Genomic DNA, 22,770 nt, shown 5'->3' on the forward strand with positions numbered 1-22,770 from the left:
TGAAAGAAACTGCTTTGATGGAAACCAAGGTCAAGGAACTGAGAATTGCACCAAAAGTATGGAGTAACAATCCCTGGAAGAAGATTCTATCTTTGATAGACACTTTAAAATGAGTTCAGATGAGTCTTAATTGTTATGGGAAGAAAGAAATCATTTTCTTATTCATTTTCAAACATTCCCACAGATTGATTTTGTTTCTATTTTCTAATTCAGTCAGGGCAAATGTAAATATTGTAAATAGTTTGTTGTTATTGGTTCATCAATATGGATTTATGTATTTGTTTATTGTTATAATGGTAAAATAAATAAAATCTTTTAACAAAAAAAAAATACAGATTTTCTGCCACAGAATTTTGCTCTGAGAGAATGCATGATGCCTGTGGAGTGAGACTGTGCTGTGAAGCTATATCCCAAACAAGCATGACTATTCTGCAAAGGGGTAAGAACTGTTTCTCTCTTGCTTGTTGATGTACCACATGACTGTGGTATTGTCTGTAACAACATGAACAGGTTCTGGGGCCAAAGATGATTCAGAGAGTTGGGTATTTCATCAGAGCAAGCATCTACTTTAAATTCATGTCCTTGCATCTGTACATGGTGACTCAAGGACTTTGCACTTGTATCCCTCCAGAAGCTGTTCCACAAGCAAAGTCCGAGGCATCTCTCATGAATGACCGCTGTGTAGCAGGAGAGGTGAAGTGGAGACCTGGTTTTAGGGATTTTTTCTGTCACTTCTAAGTGATTTATCTTCTGAGAAAACTCAGAACTGGGATTTGAAAAGATAATGGGTGTTGGTGCTTAGAACAAAGAGACTTCAGATACCATTGTATCTTTCTCATGTGGAGTCTTGACAGAGATATCATGAAAATAATACACTCCATGAGACCCAAAATTGTGAGATATTCTTTTGTGGTGACCACAGTCTGAGTAGAAAACCCTAGAAACACATCTGGATATAGGTCTAGTTTTTTCTGCAGAAGAAAAGCTCTTTCAACCCAGCAGACATCTCTGAATCACAATCCTGTGTAATTGAGTTAAAAAAGACTTTTGAATGCATTCTTGGAATCCTAGTTTGTATATGAGATCTCTTACCTAAGTGATATGTTCTTGAAACTTTGAAAAAGACTCTGCAAATATAAGTAAGATATTTAAATATCAAAAAATGTGGATACCCTGTAGTCTGCAATTTTGTGAACACTCTTTGTGCAGTGGATTGTAGATTGTGCAACTGGTAAAGCAGATAATAGACAATGTGATCCAGACACATTGAAATCTTAAGAAATGTCTAAAGTCTGAATGAAAAGTGGTGTGGTGATAAGCATCTTTTAAATATAACGTCACTAGGAAACTCAAATGAAGATGAAGGGATAACAGGTTTTGAAGTGACAGCATTTTGAACTTGGGCACTAACAAAAAACTGGTTTAGGAAAGAAATATCTAGAACTGGCCTCCTAGCATTTCTTTCTTTGGCACCAATAATATCTTTGAATAAAATCCTTTCCTAAACTGGGAAAAAGGAACTGCCTCTATCTCTCCCCGAGACAACATATGTTGAAGGACAGAGGGAAACAGTCATCTTTAACCTTGATGAATAATTGTCAAAACACATCTGTCTGAAACTAGCTGTTTCCAAAGAGAGAGAAATGTAGATTCAGAGTTTATGGAATGAAAAGGGGACTGCCAGAGTTGGAAGGGGGTGCAAGGTCCCTTAAATAATCATTCTAACTTGCTGTACTGTCCTTGGTTTTAAGGGGTTCTTGTATTCTTTTTGGAGCCACCCTTGCCATTTCCTCTTAAATTTCTGTTTACCAGCATTTTACTGAGACTGTTTAATTTGTTTCTTGCCAAAATTGGATGAAGGGTTAGAGAATCCTTTAGAAAATATGGAAAGGGGGGGCTGAAAAATCTTAGTGATTTCCCTGTATTGACTCAACCCTGTCAACACACTGTTTGATAACCTCTACAGCAGAGGAACCAAAAAACTAAATTTCTATCTAAAGGAGAACTTAAAATGTCATTTTTTTTCAAATCATCTGGGATGTTCTGATAATTCAGCCAGGTGCACCGTGGGCAGAGAATAGACCTGGAAGAGGTATCAATGGAATCATGCACACACTTTAAACAATGAGCTGTGACCTGTAAAAATTGAAGAAATGAAATAATTTAATGCATATTTCTCCTCATAAGAAGAAACTGCAGACAAAATGTTCCCCACACTTTTCACAATTAGTTGGAATAAACTTTAGCATATGAGCCAGACAATTCAAAATTCAGAAAATCAAAGTTGCAGAAGCATATACGTTTTCCCATTTTCATCAGTTATTTTCCCATACCTGTCAAACAGTGTAGAATTGGAATGAACTAAATGCTTAGCAGCAGTAGGATTAACTATAGTTGTAGCTGCTGGGCATACCTCTCAAACTCTTAGCACAAGAAATCTGCACAAAGCCTGACATAATGGGGGGACAAAGGCCCAAAATAGGGACACATTTTAAATAATGCTCTTATAAACTTTGAAAGGTGCTAGAATAACAGGATTTGTGTTGGCATGCATTTTCTGAAGGACATGAAGTCTGAAACACAAATGCATGTCATTGTATAGTGACTTTAATCCTTAGATCATCCCAGTGATTTGTCAAAAAAACACAATTTTTATGAGGAACAGACCAAAAATATGAGGCAAAAAACTAAACATTCTGTGAAAATCTGTACAGTTGAGAGGTATACTGCTGGGTTATGTTCTGGATGAGTGTGTAAAAACCTTAAAGACTAAGGAACTGCCTTTTACGAGCAGCAGGCTGGCTAACAGAAAACTGCAGACAGTGACAAACTCTTAGTTATGTACTTACCATAACGATAGATGTATGTGATACATCTCGCCTACATTCAATACTGATGGGCACGGAGCCGAGAATCAGCTCCGACTTGGCCGTTCTGACTTGCACGAAGTCTCTCATTGGCTGGGCCAACCCTATATCCCAGGATGCACCACGCCCCCAACACATTCTTCCACCCACAGAACACACAAGAGACAAGTGTAAGAGGAGAGAAAAAATATTATCCTCATGGGAATCAAACAATACTTGTCTCCTCCAAATCCAACAGGAAGGGGGAAGGAGGGCGGGTACGTAAGAATGTAGGCAAGATGGATCACATACATCTATCATTATGGTAAGTACATAACTAAGAGATGTAATGTGATCCTCTCTCGCCTACATTCAATACTGATGGGACAGCGTCCCTAGCACCTAAATCCTGGGAGGCTCACTGGAAAACACTCCTGAGCACTGTGGAACCAAAGGAAGCACGACCTCTAGATGCCAAGTCTAATTTATAATGAGAAATAAAGGTATGTGGAGAAGTCCAAGTAGCCGCTGCACAAATCTCATCCACGGACAGCCTAGCATGAAAGGCCACTGAAGTTGCCATAGCCCTGGTAGAATGTGCCTTCACTGGAAAGGGAAGATTCCTACCCTTCAATGCATAAATGAATGATATGCAATCTCTAATCCACTTAGCGATAGTCGCCTTGGTTACAGATCTGCCAATTCTGTTGTCCGAAAAGGACACAAACAACTGGTCTGATTTTCTCTCCTGTTGTGTCCTATTCAAATAAAACCTCAATTGTCTATGTACATCCAACTGGTGAAATATGTATTCTGCTTTGCTGGAGAATTGTGGAAAAAAGACTGGTAGCTCAATATCCTGTTGGAGACAAAATGCAGAAGACACCTTAGGAAGAAAGGAAGGATTTAGTCTTAGAGATACTCTATCGTTGTGAAAAATCAAATAAGGAGGTTTGACAGAAAGGGCTTGAAGCTCCGATACCCTTCTAGCTGAAGTAATGGCTACCAAAAATGCAGTCTTCCATGATAAGAATTTTAATTCGCAAGTGGCTGCAGGTTCGAAGGGAGGAGATGTCAAAGCTACGAGCACCATATTTAAGTCCCATGGTAGAATGGGTTGCGAAATCAGGGGGCGAATTAACCAGGCTCCTTTTAGAAAGGCGTTACACAGCTTATGACCCATGAGGGAAGGCTCATGAACTACGTGATAATTAGAGATAGCTGCCAATTGAACCTTTATAGTGGAGACAGCGGAACCCTGTCTAAAAAGTGTCGCCAAGAAATCCAACACCGCTGACACAGGGGCTGTGAGGGGATTAATGTCACGCTGCTCAGCCCAAATAGCAAACCTCTTCCATTTACTAGAGTAAATCTTTCTAGTAGAAGACTTATGAGAGGAGGACAGAATCTGTAGTACCTCCAGGGTAAGTTTATGCTGTCTGACTAAGGAAGGAAGTGGAGTAGCCAAGCAGCAAGTCTGAGAGTTCAGAGGGATGGATGAGGCTGTCTCAACTGATGAGTCAATAGGTCTGGAGCTGGGTCCAGGATCCAAAGCCCATCCACCGCATATTTCCGAAGGAAGGGGAACCAAACTTGACGGGGCCAGAGTGGTGCTATCAAAATCATGCTGCTTCCCATGTAGATTGCCTTCTGAATCACTCTTGGCAAGAGAGGCATCGGAGGGAAGGTGTAGAGCAGACAGGAGGGCCAATCATGAACTAGAGCATCCCTGGGTGGCTCCCCTTGAGGAGGGATTAGAGTGAAATAATTTCTGCACTTCGCATTGAGGGGACTGGCAAAGAGGTCACAGCAGGGAAGACCCCACCTGGAGAATATCTGAGCCGCCACTCGATCGTTCAGGGACCATTCGTGAGGCATCAGAATAGCTCTGCTCAGCCTGTCTGCAATCACGTTGGACTTCCCCGGAATGTGCATTGCCACTAGAAAGCACTGGGAAGTGATAGCCCAGCTCCACACTCTCATGGCTTCCCTGCAAAGGGGATAGGACTTGGTTCCCCCCTGTTTGTTCAGATACCAGACGACCGACATATTGTCGGAAAGAATTGCAATAGTTCCCTGGGGAAAAAAGCTGTGGAGTGCCTGCAATGCTAGAAGCACTGCTCTCATCTCCAGAACATTGATATGCAAGTGAGTCTCATGATCTTGCCATGTACCTTGAACCGTCCTGCCCAGGTAATGACCCCTGCACCCCATCTGGGAGGCATCTGTGGTTACCGTGGCAATGGGGGACGGGGGAATGAATGATCTTCCTTGATTCAGATTGGAGGGGAGAAGCCACCAACAAAGATCTTGTCTGCATCTCTCCGTAATGAAAACCGGATGGGACAAGGGCAGATCCTGATATGACCACTGGGCTGAAAGGAGCCATTGAAGTATTCGCATGTGCAACCTGGCAAGAGGGACTAGAAGGATGGTAGCCACCATTGTTCCCAACAACTGCAGAACTGTTCTGGCTTGAGCTTTTTTGTGGGGCAATAAGGCCATAACTTGAGCCTGTAACACCTTTCTTCTGTCTAAGGGTAGGAATGCTCGCATCTCTACAGAGTCTAGCTCTGCGCCAATAAAGGCAACATGCTGTGATGGCAGCAATACAGATTTTGCCCAATTGAAGGTAATTCCTATCAGATGTCCTCATTTGAAGGTGGTTCTCATGGCTTGAAGAAGAAGATGCCTGGTGGGGGCGGTGAGGAGCCAGTCGTCTAGATAAGGAAACACCTTAATCCTAGATGTTTCAGGTGAGCCGTCACCACTGCCAAACACTTGGTAAACACTCTGGGGGCTGTGGTGAGACCAAAGGGCAGGGCCCGGAATTGGAAATCACTGGCTCCCAGCCAGAAGCGTAACGGATGCCAGGAGCCCTTGTTTATCTTGATGTGATAATAGGCATTCCTGAGATCTATGGAGCACATCCATACTCCTTTCTCCAGCAAGGGGAGAATGGATTGTAACATGACCATTCAGAACTTGGACTTTTTCACGAAGCGGTTTAAATGGCTGAGATCCAGAATGGGTCTCAAGTCCCCTGTTCTTTTCGGCACCAAAAGTAATCTTGAGTAAGTTCCTGATACGATCTGGTCTGTGGGGACTGATTGGATGGCTCCTTTTCTTATCAGCTTTGAGATTTCTAGTGCTGCTTGATCCCGTTGACTGGGTGGAACGTCCTGGATTCTTTTTGACAGTAGGGGAGAACAGATGAAGGGAATGGTATAACCTCCGGCGATTATTCGAAGCACCCATCGATCCTGAGTGATGGACTCCCAGGCTTGACGATGCTCCGAAAAGTGACCCCCGCCTGGCTCCAGAGATGCACAGTCGGGTAATCCCTCAGGGATGCTGGAAGGAAGAGCCACGAAAGGATTCATGGTTTCCTGTATTGCGGGGCCTCCGCCGCCTCTGGGGTGACGTTTTCTGGAGTAATTTCCCCTCCTCTGCCTCTGATGGGCAGGGGAGGACTTTAGAGACTTTCTGAACCACATTTTTCCTCCCCTCTGAGCCTTGGGATAAGGTCTAGTGGGGAGAGAAAAATGGGCCCCAACAGCAGACAAAGTCTTACCCTCCTGTCTTTCACTTTGGGTCCAAAAAGGGAGGACCTGTCGAAAGGGGCATCCGTGAAAGAAGACTTGAAAGCCTCCGCAAAATGACACAAGCACATCCAAGCTTGCCTCCTGAGGGCTACGCCTGAACTCGCTGCTCTACCCGCCCCCTCGGCTGCATAAGATATGAGCCTCATGGATGAGTTGATGATGGAAGAAAGGGTAGACAGCTGGGCGTTAACAGACTGGGTCAATGCCTCAGGCACGTTACCTGCCAGGGTATCTCCCAACTCTTTAATGAGATCCCTTTGGAGCCATGTAAAATGACACAGGTAATTCAGCGACCACAAAGTAAAGGTTGCTGAAGACAGGGTACCTATCCATGCTCCTAGACTCCTTATTAGGAGGATAAATGGAAGTAGAAGCCTCTGCCACATCCTGCTGAGTGGCAGACGCCACCACCATGGCATCCACAGGAACTCCCTTGGTCAAAAACTCTTTCCCAGGAGATGCCAATAGGACTTTATTGGGGCGGCTAGGAACTGGCTCCACAGAGTCAGGGTGTTCCCACACCCTTCGACAAATAAGATCCAACAAGTCATTGAAGGTTGGAGACACCCAAGAGGTGGAAGGCTGGGCTCCGAAGGCCTTGAGAAAAACCGACTCCTCCTCAGAAGGGTTTTTGGATGGCCAGTCGCCCTGCTGTCTCAAGATCTCCAGGATGTCGGAGAACAAGACATCATCCAAGGACGACTTCAGGGACCCTTCTGCATCATCGAGGTTGGTGTCTGAGGTGACAGACTTATCTGGGGAGTCTAGGTGCTTCCTCTTACACAGCTTCTTTCTGGGAGGCTCTTCAGGCACGGACTCTGAAGGGCCTTCAGAAAGCAGGGGACCACACATGGAGGTATCCTCAGCCTTGGAGTCCTGCTGTCCAGAGATAGAGGGTCGCCAGAAACTCTAGTCATAGTGTCCAGGGAGGGAGAAGCCAATTCAGGTAAAGTCACTAAGGACTTGGCCAGCTCGCTCCTCATAGCTTCGAAGATGGGATCCCCTAAATCAGAGGAAGGGCCCATCTCCGAAACCATGACCGGAGTAGGGGTTCCCCTAGCCAAAGCACCAAGGGGGAGACTCAGAACCAAAGTCACTGGTCCCGATGTATCACCCTCTTGCCCGACTGAGGACCCCCGAGTACCGAAACCTGCAGAAGGAATAGAGAACGTTGGAGCTGAGGCCGGAACTGAAAGACTGGCATGGGGTCTTGGGACCGACCCAAGGACTTCACTTGACTCAGCACTCTCCGACTCCAGCAACACCAAGGTTGTCGGAGGAGGAAGGAATGGAACTGATACTATAGTGGGCTCCGGAGCCGACTGGGCTGGAGCTGAAAATAATTTAGATAACACTGGCGACTGTAGGAGTCTCTGGGCCACCCTATCTACATCCGAAGCAGATAACCTGGAGGACCTGGAGGAGACAGAAGGGGGTAGAGAAACCTTTCCCATCGGATCTGAGACATGACTAGGAGAACGGCTCTGAATCGGCTACAAGATGATTGGAGCCGAAGCAGGCTGGAGAAGCACCAAAACCTCCTTTGGCGCCAAAAGCCGTGGAACTGAAGAAGCCGGCTCCAAAATGGAAAGTATTACCTGTGGCTCTGAAACCAGTGGAACCGAGACAGTGGACCCTGCTGTCGACCCTGAATCCTGCAGCTCCGAGACCAGTGGAGCCGAGGAAGGGGACATCGACCTGGATCTTTTCTCCGGTGGCTCCGAAGAAGAGGATGGAGCCTGGGACTTCTTTTTCGACTTAGCCCTGGACTTTTCAGAGGGAGGAGAAACAGCTTTCTCAAAGGAGGGTTTGATCAAACCCTTCAGGATAAGTTTATTTTTTCTCTCCTGCAAAACTCTCGAAGAGAAAGCATGACAGACACTGCAAGATTCTTGCAAGTGTTTGGCGCTAAGGCAGTATACGCACATCGTGTGACCGTCTGTCAAAGACATTTTATAGCTACACTTTGCACATTTTTTAAAGCCCAATGGCTTATGTTCTTTTTCTTTGGTAGACATGATGCACAAACACAAGTCAAACACAAGTTAAACACTAGGGGGGGGGGCGGCTCTAAGTTAAACGCCGAGAAACAAGATAGGGCAAAGGCCCTCTAACTAAAACGGGCCTAGCCCACCAAACAGAAGGATCACTCACACAACAGGAATAAACAATCCCACTCAAACAACAATTACCACAACGTAGCGATGAAAATAGCTTTTGAATATCAATTTTCCTACAGAAAACTGCTATGAGATATGAAAAAAATCACAAAAGAGGGTACTTAGCCACAGCCATGTTGAGACCACGTCGATACTCCAAGAGCGGCAAACGAGATCTGGGGTTTTGGGTGTGGTGCATCCTGGGATATAGGGTTGGCCCAGCCAATGAGAGACTTCGTGCTAGTCAGAACTGCCGAGTCGGAGCCGATTCTCGGCTCCGACCCCATCAGTATTGAATGTAGGTGAGATAGGATCACATTACATCACATGCTTCAAAGGTGACAGAACTAGAGGAATGGGTGAATGTTCTGGAAATGTTATCTGTAACAGCTCATAGAATTTTCTGAGGGAGTGAGAAATGTCAGTATTCTTCCATTGAAAACATTGGAACATTCTGGAAACAATTTCAGAAAAGAAAAACTCCCACAGGAAGAATCAGATGCTGTGCTCTTCCCTATGTCTGAATCAGAAATCTGAGGAGAAAACAAATCATCTGTCCATTCATCTTCCTGTTCAGATTCAGAATCTTGAATCTCTTCAGGAAAAGAAGCATTTCTCTTTATTTTACCAGAAACCACTTTATTAGAAGCATCAACAGCCTGAATTAGAGCCTGGGCCAGATCTAGTAACCTACTCCTGTCTAAAGAAATCTAAGGAGGAGTAGATACATGCTTAGTTTTTTGGTTCTTTTTGACAGAAGAAATGGAGCCAACAGTGTTGTTAATGGCAGCAGCAACATCCCCAGGGTGGGCCCTATATTTTGACCAACCAGGAAAGCCTTTCCTGTTCCTTGTCCCAGCACCAGCAAGAGTGGCTTTCCCTAGCTCACTAAGGGATCTCCAACTGAGGACATGACTACTACTCCCTGCGCATAGTGGCTGTAAGTGCTACACCAGAGGTATCTGAGGTAAAAGTTGAGTGGTTTGAAGAACCAGCTTTGGCCACAGCAACCTGTGGCTGAGAAAAAATTGCTAGCCTGCTGTGGTGGCAAATGTTATTTGATTAACTGTTCCTTTTTGCAGTTGGAAAAAGGACCAACTGTGGGACTAGTAATTTTTTCCATGGTCAAGGCAAAAATGGTGCCTCTTTTCCAGGAAAAAGTTAACTTTTCTCACAACAACACAATAAAAAACACTTTAATACATTCTGTCACCCCCAAAATGTAAAATAAATGCAATTTCTCCACAGGAAGAAAATGTGTTTCAACTACTTTAAACAACTTTTGAAATGACAGGAAAAAGTAGAGCTTCCATTTAAAAGTACAGTTACGTTTCTTCACAGTCTGTTAAAACCTAAGCAGGAAAGTACATTTAACCAATACATTTTTATGTGTGAAGATTTATTTTTCACCTAAGAGAACTTATCTGTTCAGCAAAGAACGGCACAAGCTGACTGTCGATCCTCAAAAGTCCACAGAGGATTACTTTCTTCACTAGCAGGAAAGCTCTGAAGGGTTTGGAGCTCAAGCATGATTTTAAGCAGTTCAGCTGAAGCTGCCTAATGGTTTGAGTGCATGGAAGGTACCCTGAAGCCTTGGAAGCTGGCCAGCATTATATATATGGCAGGGTATAACCAATATAGCTAAGGTTAGAGCAGCAGTGATATTTCAATGCCCCTACCTAAAGGCAGTTCAGCCATGGACCCTGGTAACCGTAGACCCATCAGCCTTACCAGCCTTGTTTGTATAGTCATGGAACGTATCATATCTGGTCTTACCCTCGATCCATATTAATTTGGCTTTGTCAACTGCAAATCCTACCTTAGACTTCTTTGAAAGACTAACTGAAGCAGCTGATGGTGGTCATGCAGTGGACAAGGCTTACTTGTACTTGGTTAGGCCACTGAATACTTTCTTTCATGCAGGCATTGCTGCAAATTGGTGCACATAAACATAAACCCGTACATCCATAAAAGTAAAAAACAACTGCACAGCTGGGATGAAGCTGTCACACCAGTGCGCAAGAAGCAAAACCAGAATGAAAACTGAGTGACAACAAACAAGGCTATGTAAAATAAACCAAAAAAAACTTTTATTATACCTTAGTAAGCACTTTTGCGTTGACCTCAGTGATTCATCAGACATAAACACACTGATTAACACTCACTATTCAAAATCCAAAGAACAAATCAGAGACTGATTCCAATTATTACATTATAACAAACTATCCAATTAGCTGTAGAAGCAAATTAGACAATACACTATCTAGCAATGTGTAGTAAAAAATAAAACAAAGTATAATTTCTACTATAAGTTAAATATATATAAAAAAATACTTATCTACTCATCACCTAGTTCTAACAGTATATATGTGCTTGGTCATAGTAGGATATATAAGTCCAAAACCATTAAATATAGTCCTGTGAGACTCAAAAAATGAATCATCAGACCAATAGATTGCCAGAATTGCATAATAAAATAACTTAATGAATATTTGATGTCTTATGTATACTGGCTTAGTTTAGCTCTTGGTGTGTTTTTTAAAGTCTGACAAAGCATTCAGGTCAACACGAAAGCGCTTACTAAGGTATAATAAAAGCTTTTTGGTTTATTTTACATAGCCGTGTTTGTTGTCACTCAGTTTTCATTCTGATAAACCTGTACATAATGCGGTGAATAAACAAACTGTCTGCTAGATAGAATATATGTCATTAGAGTTGCAGGCACCACCATGGAAAGTAAAAACATCGTAAGCAGGGTACTGCAAGTCTCGGTACTTGGTCCTCTTCTATTTTACATTTATTTCTTGAACTACAGTCAAATATCTTAGTCTCTGCTTAGCCAAGCTCACTTCTGGCTGTAAAGTAGGGTTTGTTAGTTGAGCACACACTGAAGTGAACATATTTCAGAACAGATTGTATTGTGCAAATAATTTATGCAAAGACTATAGTCTCAAAATAAATGCCAAAATTGCAATACAATCCACTTTGGTAAAAGGAATAATTACTTATGTCACAGACAACATGAACATTAAAGGAGACACTGATATTAAATATCTAGGCATCCTTGTTGGTGACTGTCTACTCTATACCCATTGTATCCCCAGTGTAGTGAGAAAATCTATCTCAACAAATAATGAATAATGTAGGCCTTCTTATACAGAACCAAAAAAATAAGTCTTACTTCTACTGTACTCATCTCTTATCTACCAAATTAAAGAATGTAATGCCCCTTTGGTATACTTATTTATAGATATCTCATAACTGGAGAGATCCAGAGGTTCCTAACCAAAAAGGCCATATGCCTCAAGTCCCCTAAGTTACACAGATCAATTAGCTGTCCTTTCTCTGAATTATGTTTCCTACAGACTCCTATCATTGGCTTATGAGGTCAGGAAAGACTCCCATCTTTTTAGATCTATTATGTCTTTGTACAACTAGTGGTTTCTCAAACACACACATAGACAAATGTAATCACTATCAACCAATTAATAGGATATGTTGGCATCCGAGTTCTTATCCTTTCATATTCCTGATCTATGGAAAAAAAACCCTGCATATTAACAAAGTAGTACCCTAGCTACATTCAAGACTAACCAAGACAATCAGATGGGCAATCAAAAGTTTTCACACAGCCTATCTTGTGTGGCCTCCCTTGAGGCAATAGTCAACTTTGATTTTGGCTGTTCTGGACAAAGTTGAAAATGGTCTGATTAAGTGATGGTCTGGTATCTACCTCTGAATCTTGAAGCTATTATATGACACTGTATTAAAATAAACAGAGATGAGCACTTTCGCAACACAGTTGCTTCTTCAGATCTAATACCTCATATAAAACACACATCTTTTATACTAAAACAAATTAAAACAATTAATTCAGAGCCAATCAATGCTTGAGAGCTCTGGATCTCAGAACTGGTAATAAAGGAATGTTACCATTCAGCCCTACGTCCCTGTTTGCATCGAGTGTGTAGATCTATTTAACTTCTATACATTCAGTATGAATCTTAATATTACCTCCTCTTGTACTTCTTTAGTACCAAAAATTTAAAAGTATGTGTACCTCCTTCCTTAACAGTATGCTTGGCCAGTGCGTTCTTGAGATCACCTTTACTAATTGCATAAACATGCTCCTTTTTATGGTCTCTAAAACACCTAGTAGTCATACCAACATAATATGAACCACAAAAATAACATACTTAGTATTGCAATCAGCAAACAGCTCAAACACATACAATTGTCCATTCAAGAGATGTGTACATAGGCACCAGAACCATAGAGCAAGGGGGAGGGAGTGCCCCCGCGCCAGCGCCCCCCCACACACACACTTTTACAGCTGCAAGACCTGTTTTTCTTTAAGGAGGACTCATGCGTGCATCACACGCTAACATCAATTTTAAAACATAAAAGTGCGTGGAAAATGTATTTCCCGATCTCATTGCTGCTAGCGCTAAGCCTACTGCCAGAGTCAGCCATGGTAAGAAGTACTCCATATATTACTTATATGGCTGGAGCTGGAGTTCCATTTACTGTTTATATGGCTGGTGGTCTGTTTGCTGTTTATGTGGCTGGTGCTTTGTTTGCTTTTTATATATGGCTGGTGAGGAGAGTGTGACAAATGCAGCTTACTGAATAGAACGGCTTACTTTGCTGACAAATATGTAGTTTCTAAGTTGTAAAACAAGTGACAAGTAGCATTACTAGAGAGTACCTAAAAGAACCCTTTGTAATAATCAATTTAGAGGTGTGTATGTGCAAGGTACACTGAAAAAAGTGGGGGGAATATATCTAAAGGGATATAAATTTCAGAGGAGAAACTAGGATTGTGCACAAAACAAAGTCTTATAATGTGAGAGTTAATTTTGTTAAACTGCATACAAAGTCATTCGTATTTCATTACTATTCTTTCTCCTGAAGCAGTGATTCCTTTTAAAGGGCAAAATCTCAATGTTGGCTGCTTTCTGGTGCATTTCCCCCACGTTTGTCCATCTAACCACATAAATGAATGATTTTGATAGCTAGGCATATTCATTTTCATGTTTTTGATTGCTCAGGTTGTACTGCTAGCGGTGCAGCTTGCCATATTTTTAAAAGCTTGGGTCTCGCACTCTTGCAAAACTCCAAGAAGCCCATCAGTTTTCAAGCATTGTAGCTTAAAAACACGCCCTCTTGGATGTTTTTGCCCCTAGAACGTCCATTTTATAATTATGCACACCTACCTTCCTTCCACCCTACCTTCTTTTGTCCACAGTGTCCTTGGGAGCAGGAACTTCTTTTTCAGTGATCAGTTGCTGAACATAATTGTTTTCATGAAGAAGAATAAAGCAATTCCTCTCACTTGTGTACACCTTCTTGCTAGTGTTCTATCTTGACTTACTGATTCTCCTTTGTACTGTTTTTGTCTTTTGAAGTTGTTTCAGTAATGTGCTTATGAGTATAAAGCAATTCCTCTCATTGCCAGTGATCTGTTATTAAGCTAAACTATTTTTCTTCAGTAACTGTTGTCATTGCTTTTAAATATCGGCAGGCTGGTTGTGAAGCACCGTATTTTTTTAGTAATGGGGTTACAGAGATGGCATGGTTAACATGTTTACCTTACAGGCACAAAGTGCAGAGTTTGGTTCTTACATGGGATAACTGACTGACTCAGCTTAAAATGGCCCACAAGAGCAGTTAGCCTAATGTTAATCTAGGTCTTATTGTAGGTTTGGGGCTAGCAGAAGAGGAGAGTGAACAGGAGGCAGAAAGGCTCTGTGAAAAACTGGAAAGCTTGCTGGACAGCCAGCAGAAATCCATTACATGTGATTGGGTTTACTGTCATTGGTTCTGTCAGGTAAAAATGATGATGGGACAAATGCTATTTAATGAGTAAGGTGTCATTTATTGTTTATTTTGCACATAATTTGAAGGCAGGTCTGTGTCCATTGATTCCGTAGGTCAGAACATTTGTTGCTTACTAATGATTTCTAGTGTGCGAACGAGCACTCTTCCACTACCCTAGTCTAAAGCGGAATGTCAGAAGCTGATTATGTTTTTGGCTTGCAACAAAATGGTTGTGTTACTGTGTTTGAGCATTCACGTCAGAAGTAAAAGCTTGCTTTTGATGATCGTTGTTGACACTGTACACTAAGTCACAAAGTTGTAACAATAACACAGGGCGAAAACAAGAGCAATTAGGGGAGATGTGGTGCTTTTATTTTTGATGCAAGTCTTGATTGTCAAGAAAGTTGTGAGCAGCAGTAGTTTTCTGATTCATTGGTAGTATAAACACCATTACCGTAACTGGACTGCCATCTTCTTTTAAGCTCCAGAATAGGTCGCTTTGTGTATGTTAGTCAGCTCTGGATGGACTGCTGTAACATTTAACTAACAACTTTATGCAATCATTTTATTTTAACTTTTATTTGCAGTAATCAGTCTGTTTTTAAAGTTAACACTGAAAACAGCTGGTGGATTTAAATATTCTTATCCTTTCTTGAAGGGATTCCTGGAAAGTTTCATTTTATGCCAGAAGAATTGTGTTTTCCCTGTGTTCTTGTCATTTTAGGTGATTACTCTGAAAGCATATTTCTGTGTGTCTTTCCTTCTGAGGTGGTTTGAACTTGGTATTAAAAGTTGTGAGGTGTGGTGGGATCAAGCCTCACATGGGTATGGGGTATAATTGTTCCCCTTCAAAGGAGTTTGCTGGAAGCTTTTTATCCTTCTCCTTCTCACATTCGTTTCTGTACTGTCATTCCAGTCAGAACTTATTTCCAATGAATTCAAAGCATCTAAGTTGCAAACTTCTGGTAGAAGCCTTAGTGTGTCTTTACCTGAGTGGCCTGTGGGATTAACTGTGTAAAAATCTTTTATCCTGTTGTGATAAGACTCACATTTGCGCAAAGTCAGTTCCCCGTCCCTTGTGTGCATATGTGTGTGTGTGTGTGTGTGTGTGTGTGTGTGTGTGTGTGTGTGTGTGTGTGTGTGTGTATGTGTGTATATATATATATATATTTATATACATATATATATATATATATATATATATATATATATATATATATATATATATATATATATTGCCCTCCCAGTCTTCAGCAGCTTCCGGCACCTATGGATGTGTAAAAGAATTATGAGTCCTAATATAACTATATCCCAACCCATCTCTCTCTCTCTCTTTCTCTCACTGGTTCTATACATAACCTATCGGAGGCAACCGGTTTATAGCAAAGCATACTTCTTAAGCATCTGCAATGGGAAAGGCTTCATTTTGAGGCTTGCTCTAAGTTTAAAGTTGCCCCTCAAGGTTTACAGGTCTGTAGGATGCCCAATTATGGCAATTTCTTTCTGGAATGCAGAAAGAATGGCAGCTCCTTAACTTAGACATGAGCTATAAATATATTGAGTTATTATTGAAGTTTTTTCAGCCCATTGGACTACAAATTTATAATGAGCTCTTGAAAGATTTGGAGAGCATTTGTTCCTTTCTTGGATCTGATGTATGTGCTCATAGACTTGACAATCTTTTTTCTGATATTTCTTTATATCAGAAGCCATTCCAAGATATTAAATGTAAGAAATAGATGTGTGATATTTCTGACTTTACTGAGAGTAGGATCTTCTCTTTGCCGAGAACCAATAAGGTGGGGTTGAATGCTTATTAAGCTGACAATAATTCAGATAAAAGACTAGCTTTGTCCTCTATTACGAGAGGTGTTAACAGCGTTCAGACTTCTAATAATAAAGTAAAGGACATGGTTAGCTCCCTATCTATGGAAAAAGGGGGGAAGAATAGAGTTTGACTGATTTGAATAGAGCTGCCATTGAAGGCTGTAATGAATCGGATATGAGTGCAACTAGAACTGTGTCTTTGACTCCATCTGCTGTTGATATTAACTACTCTTCAGATTTTTGTGAGAATGGAATGGGATGTGTTGTATCAAATATACCTGATCAGCCTTTTTTATGGCTGCCACTACCAGAACAGATAAATGCAATAAAGTCAGATAGGAGGGTCCACTCAAGGAGCAGGGACAGATTTTGCCAGAAATGGCTGCAATTGATGGGGTAGTTGGAATTAGGGCTGTCTGTCAGCCCCAAGGCCCCAAGAACTTGATTATTAACATTTCATCAACTGAGTTGACTTCAGCACAGAAAAAGTACTGAATTTAGGTTTATCTTTCCTGCCCTCTAGAAGGTCTGCTGTCTCTAATGTTTGTTAGACTTGAAATTGTTTGTACAAAATATTTCACTTAAGTTACTGCTTGGGAAGTCTGAATACACACAGATCCCTTTCAGAAAGCCAAGTCAATATATACCTATAAATCCACTGTTGGTTGAGATGTTTGCTAGATTATGTGAAGATGACATCTATGAATTGCTTAATACTCAACATAACAAGTCACTCTATAATTTAGATAGACAACAATTTACAGCTTTGAATGACTTGGTTTTAGGCACTGATTTATATATAAACCCTGCCAAAATGGGGGAGCTATTGTTGTAATGGACACTGTAGACAGTGTTAAATGTATGTTAACTATGTTAGAAGATTCTGAGACATATACTGAATATAGTATAGAGGATGTGTATTCCTTGGTGAATAGGTTGAATGTTAATTTGTATGACCTATTATTCGAAGGTCATGTCAATAAAGAGGTCTATGATCATTTTGTAGTTGAGCATCCTTTAGTACCAGTTATATATGAACTTCCTAAAGTCCATAAAGCCTTGAGAAATCCACTTATGAGGCCTACTGTCTCTGGAAGAGGCTGGGCCACAGAACCAATCTCTACATATATCGATAAGCAATTACAACCTGTCCTTGAGAATGTTGATACTATACTGCTAGACACTAAGCAATTCTTGAAAAGGTTGGCTAGATGATCTGAATGCAGTACTGTTATGAATTTTGCTTTAGTAACTATGGACATAGTTTTTTTGTTTACTGTAATAATGAATGATGTAGGAATGTATTTCATTAGACAATTTTTAGTGACACATTCAAGCTATGACTCCTATAAGATTGGTCTGCTTTGTTTTTTTAATTAGAGTTGATATTGACTAATAATGTTTTTATGTTTAATAAAAGGTGCTTTATTCATAAGGTAGGCATCGCTATGGGCACCATGTGTGCAAATAGTTATGCTAACATGGTGCTTGCCTACTGGGAAGTATCTCATGTTTTTAATATATGCAACCCTTTTTAGGATAAGATTTTGTATTATAACCAATTTGTAGATGATGTGTTTCTTACTTGGACTGGTACAGTAGATGAACTTGCCTTGTTTGTTAGATATTTGGAGGGCACTACAGATTTTCTTATGTTTATGTACAATCATTCGAGCTCTACCATTGACTGTCTAGATGTGAGCATTACTAAGAATGGGAGTAGGTTAGCTATGACCTTGTTTAAGAAGCTGTGTAAAGTGAATAATAAATTACATGCCCATAGTATGCATCCAAAAAGGATGAAGATAAATGTTATGAGAGGACAGTGTTTCAGGGCTGCTAGATTATGCACTAGGGATAGTGATATGTACACCTCCTTTGATGCCCTGACAAATGAGTATAAAAATGGGGATACTCTGATTTAGATATACAAGCACAGAATGATGTGGTCTCTCATAGACATGGCAAAGCTAGACAGTATTTTGATGTGCGTGATGGAGTGGTGAGTAATGAGGGTTTTGGGGATAACCATCTTAAGATGTCTATTACATATTTGAGTGATGTCAGCTCTGTATGTGAGATCATTATAAATTACCGGAAAATGTTGATGTCAGACCCTAAATATAGAGAGGTTTTAGATAGTGAATCCCGGTTTGTTTTCAAGAATAATCCATCACTTAAGAGGCTGCTTTGCTATAAACTAGTTGCCTCCAATAGGTTATGTATAGAACCAGTGAGAGAGAGACTGGTTGGGATACATCCATGTGGGGAATGTAATGCTTGTAGTTATATTAGGACTGATAATTCTTTTACACATACCTTGAATGGATGTTTGCATGTGTTTGAGCTGTTTGCTGAGTGTAATACTAAGAATATGGTATACCTGGCTGTATGTGATTTGTGTGGTTCATATTATGTTGGTATGACTACTAGGTGTTTTAGAGACCATATAAAGGAACATGTTTATGCAATTAGTAAAGGTGATCTCAAGAATGCACTGGACAGGCATACTGTTAAGGAAGGAGGTGCACATACTTTTAAATTTATGGTACTAAAGAAGTGCAAGAAGAGGTGATATTAAGACTCATACTGAATGTATAGAAGTTAAATGGATCTACACACTCGCTGCAAACAGGGATGTAGGGCTAAATGGTAACATTCCTTTAATACCAGCTCTGAGATACAGAGCTCTGAAGAATTGATTGGCACAGAGTTAATTGTTTTAATTTATTTTAGTATAAATGATGTGTGTCTTATATGAGGTGTTAGATCTGAAGAAGCAACTGTGTTGCAAAAGCACTCATCTCTGTTTGTTTGTTATTTTAATAAAGTGTTTTCCACCAGTACTGACTTTTATTTAATATATTTTACTTGTTTTTTGTCAGTCAGGCTGCTCTGTATCCTTGTTTTTATCTTACTTGATATATTTATGCTTAACCCAGTTTCTACTGGATGCAGCATCTCCAAATGACATATCATTAGACAACACAGACGCTAGTATTAAGTCATGTGTATATGCTGCTGTGTGCTTAACTGTTAACAAAAAAACAAAACAAAACAAAAAAACAATATGTGGCAATATATGTAAGGTAACATTTAGTTGTAACTGACCTTGGACACTGAGCTGTAATCTGTTATTTTCCCATGTTTGTGTCAATCAATTTGGTTTAAAAACTTTTGTATGAAACACCTGGATACACAGTAAGTGACCACATTTTATTTTATATATTCATGCAGCTCCCATAAAAATGACCTTTCAGCAGCTATGGACTCGGCAAACCAGTAGCATATACTCTAATAAATGTTGGTGAAAAGTATACTTCAGACATGGTGGTACAGCTGATAAGATGAAGAAGTGCATATTTCTGCTCATGTTTGGTAAGTTCTGATGTTAGAACAGATATGCAAAAGTTTGTCTTGATTTGGACTAGTAGGACAGTATTGCTACAATACAATGTTTTCTGATATAGGAGGCAAGACTCTTACCTATGCTACCAGTGGGTCTACCTTATTTATGCGAAAGCTTAAAACAGTGAATGATATGCATCGAACCGTATGCACTGAAAGTCCGAACCATCAAAAACTGTAAACGGAAATCTCTGTAGCTGGAGATTTCCATTTACTTCAATGTAGTGCAATCTCAGAGTTGGCATATTTAAGTAGCAGGGGGTGTGGGGGTGCAGGGGGACTTGGCCCCCCCTGCCTACAGCTGTTACATGTCATGGTTGTTGTGCAGTTCTGTTTTTATTGTGTTTTGATGGTTTCTCAGTTCGATGCATATGGTTTGATGCATATGCATTCGCTGTTTTAAGCTTTTGTGTAAATAATGTAGACCCCTACCAGTGACTCAGGGCTGGCTACTGTCCTCTGAAGCTACATGTTTAGCTATTGTGGTAGTTCTGAGTGGCACATAACCAATTCACTAACCTTAGGAGGAAGGATTGTATTGTTTCATGGCATGGAGAGTGGAAAGACACTTTAACATGGTGATTTGCAGCATAAGATAAAAGGGATGATACTTCTTGCTCTTAATGCACTGCAGTATAAATGCCAGCCTGTGCTGGGTTCATTGTACTCTGCAATCTTGGGGAATTTATGGCCCACAGAAAAAAACATGGCAACCTGAGTAACAGTCTGATGGGCCTCAATGAGAGACATTTTTCTCTCTTTCCATTCTGATGAAAGCAGCAGGTTATCTGGGGTCACTTTGAACCCTTTTTCACTGGAGACTGAGGACTCACTTGGTGACAGTACACCTCAGGGTTGCAGGATGAAATCTTAGATTCAAGTAGTCCTGGTGTCTTTGGTGGAATTAAAAATCATCACAGGTGTTATTTGATAAGGTTTAAAATGTGCAGAACTGAATTCTACCATGGATATGTAAATAATCTTTTCTACTAGAAACAGAAGTCTAATTAAGGTTTCTTAGTGGTGCTGTATACTTACTGCATGAAGCTTCTGCCAGTACATGGGGCTTTCTTCCATCTTCCTCAGGCTGGGTGGGATGTACCAGAAGCAGACATTGATAAACTCAGGCTATGTATGAGAAGAGATATTCAGTATTATTAGCTTTGAAGTGAAAAATGAATACCACTACAAAAACTTGTATTACAGTTATTGGTCATGTACCATGTACACTGCCTCTGAATGCATTCCACATTCTATATTATCAGCTTCTTTACACATTCGAAGCATTAATTATTCATCTTGTAGATGTGACCAAGTCTGTAAAATGTCATGCCAATTACATGCCCACAGAAGAGCTGACAGTACAGAATCAAGCAGCTCTTAAAGTACTAGAGCATTAGTTACGTACAACTCTTACTAGCCCTGCTATCAGGACCAGTGTCCTTTTTAAATTAGCGAAACTAAGAAAAATTCCACTACAAATGCATTTAATATTTGCACTTTAACATGCTATTATGGAAATTCATTTGTATATACAGACAGGTAATTTAAAATATTTATAGATTCTGCAAAGTGCATTTTTTAACAAAGTCTCTGTGTACAAAACTGGAAGAATAACATACCCCTTCCAAGTTTGCCATTTTCCTTTAGCTTGTTTTTCCAAGCAAATGACATAATGTGACAACCTTCAGAGCAGAGATGGACACAGTCACTATGTTTATAAACAAGAATTCAGAAAATCTAGGAACGCATGTTTTGAAAATATTCCTGCAGTTTACTGATTTGATGATGTCTCTTTAAGAAAGTATCAGGTGGGCTAATTGGTCTTACAGCATACATTCCTACTGCACATCAACTTCTGTGATGGCCAATATGAGCTAGACTCTAAGAATATGTCTAGTTTCATTCTGCAAAGATGTAAATGAGCCAGAACACAGCAAACTGTGATGAAGTTGTGAATTACTGATGGCTTGACATACCACCCATTCCAGTATGTTTAAAGTAAAAGTGAAAGTAAACTTTACTGTCACTTAGAACTGCACACGTGAAGCTTAAACGAAATTTTGTGCAACAGCTCAATTCTTGAGATTACAAAGGAAGGAACAACACCTACAAGTACAGGAATAAACATAACTAACAAATACAACACTACTCCCAATACATGCAAGAAAGAGCAGAGACATTTACCAACACTCATACATGAAAAGAATACCCTCCCCTGAGTTAAATTAACTACCTTATTTAAAGTGATATAAAACACACTACAGATTGAAATGCCCAAGTTATTTGTCTAATATTACACTTGAGTGAGTTAAATAATACCGACTATGGACATACTAAATAAATATTGCACTTACTTAGAATATATGTAAGTATATATTGCACAAATAAATAAATGACTTGTGTGTCCATACCCCTAGGACTAGTGACTGAATTCAGAAGTCTAATTACTGTAGGGTATAAAATGTTACTGAAGCAGATGCTGCAATATCTCCTGCCTGATGCCAGATCCTTAAACAGTCCATGTGCAGAATGCATGCTGTCCTGTATTATTTTCAGTGAGGTTAATTTGGAGAAGGTGTATGTATCATCAAAAGACATGGAACGAGCTTTATAAAAGGGTGGTGTTTTAGTCCCTAACTTTACATTTGCTGTGGTTATAAGTCAGTGAAAAGGCAAATCAATTTGCTGAACTACAATTAGCAGAGTACACCTTGGCAAAGCAGGGAAAGGAAAGAGCAGAGGACAGCTGTATGCATAGCTAAGGTTTAGCAGTACTTGGAGTTCTGATAGATGTCAGAAAGAGAATATTAAAAAATGTGTGTGTGTGTGTGTGTGTGTGTGTGTGTGTGTGTGTGTATATATATATATATATATATATATATATATATATATATATATATATATATATATAAAGGATGGAAATCCTCATTGCATAACTTGGGCATCCTCAAGAAGAGGTACCCATAGCAAAAGGCATCCACACCATGGAAACGTGCAGGGCTGTACACTGACAAAATGCAAGGCTACAGTGACAACATGAGATATGGTGGGCTTATGACTGAAAAGGCAGGAAGGTAATGGATAGGAGATATGAATGCCAGT

The 22,770-nt window shown here is 40.4% G+C and overlaps 1 protein-coding gene across 3 annotated transcripts in view; it reads right to left on the bottom strand.

Annotated features, from left to right (window-relative positions):
* Positions 1-22,770, bottom strand: part of GADL1 (glutamate decarboxylase like 1) — a 1,864,133-nt gene that overhangs the window by 778,518 nt on the left and 1,062,845 nt on the right. For all 3 annotated transcript variants that reach the window (XM_044066666.1, XM_044066664.1, XM_044066665.1), the window contains one exon: positions 20,704-20,793. In XM_044066666.1, the coding sequence (XP_043922601.1) occupies positions 20,704-20,793 (90 nt within the window). The remainder of the gene's footprint in view (positions 1-20,703; positions 20,794-22,770) is intronic.

The sequence above is a fragment of the Protopterus annectens genome, chromosome 3.part1 (assembly GCF_019279795.1).
Source record: "Protopterus annectens isolate FY-2018-M chromosome 3.part1, PAN1.0, whole genome shotgun sequence".
NCBI classification, from domain to species: Eukaryota; Metazoa; Chordata; order Ceratodontiformes; family Protopteridae; genus Protopterus; species Protopterus annectens.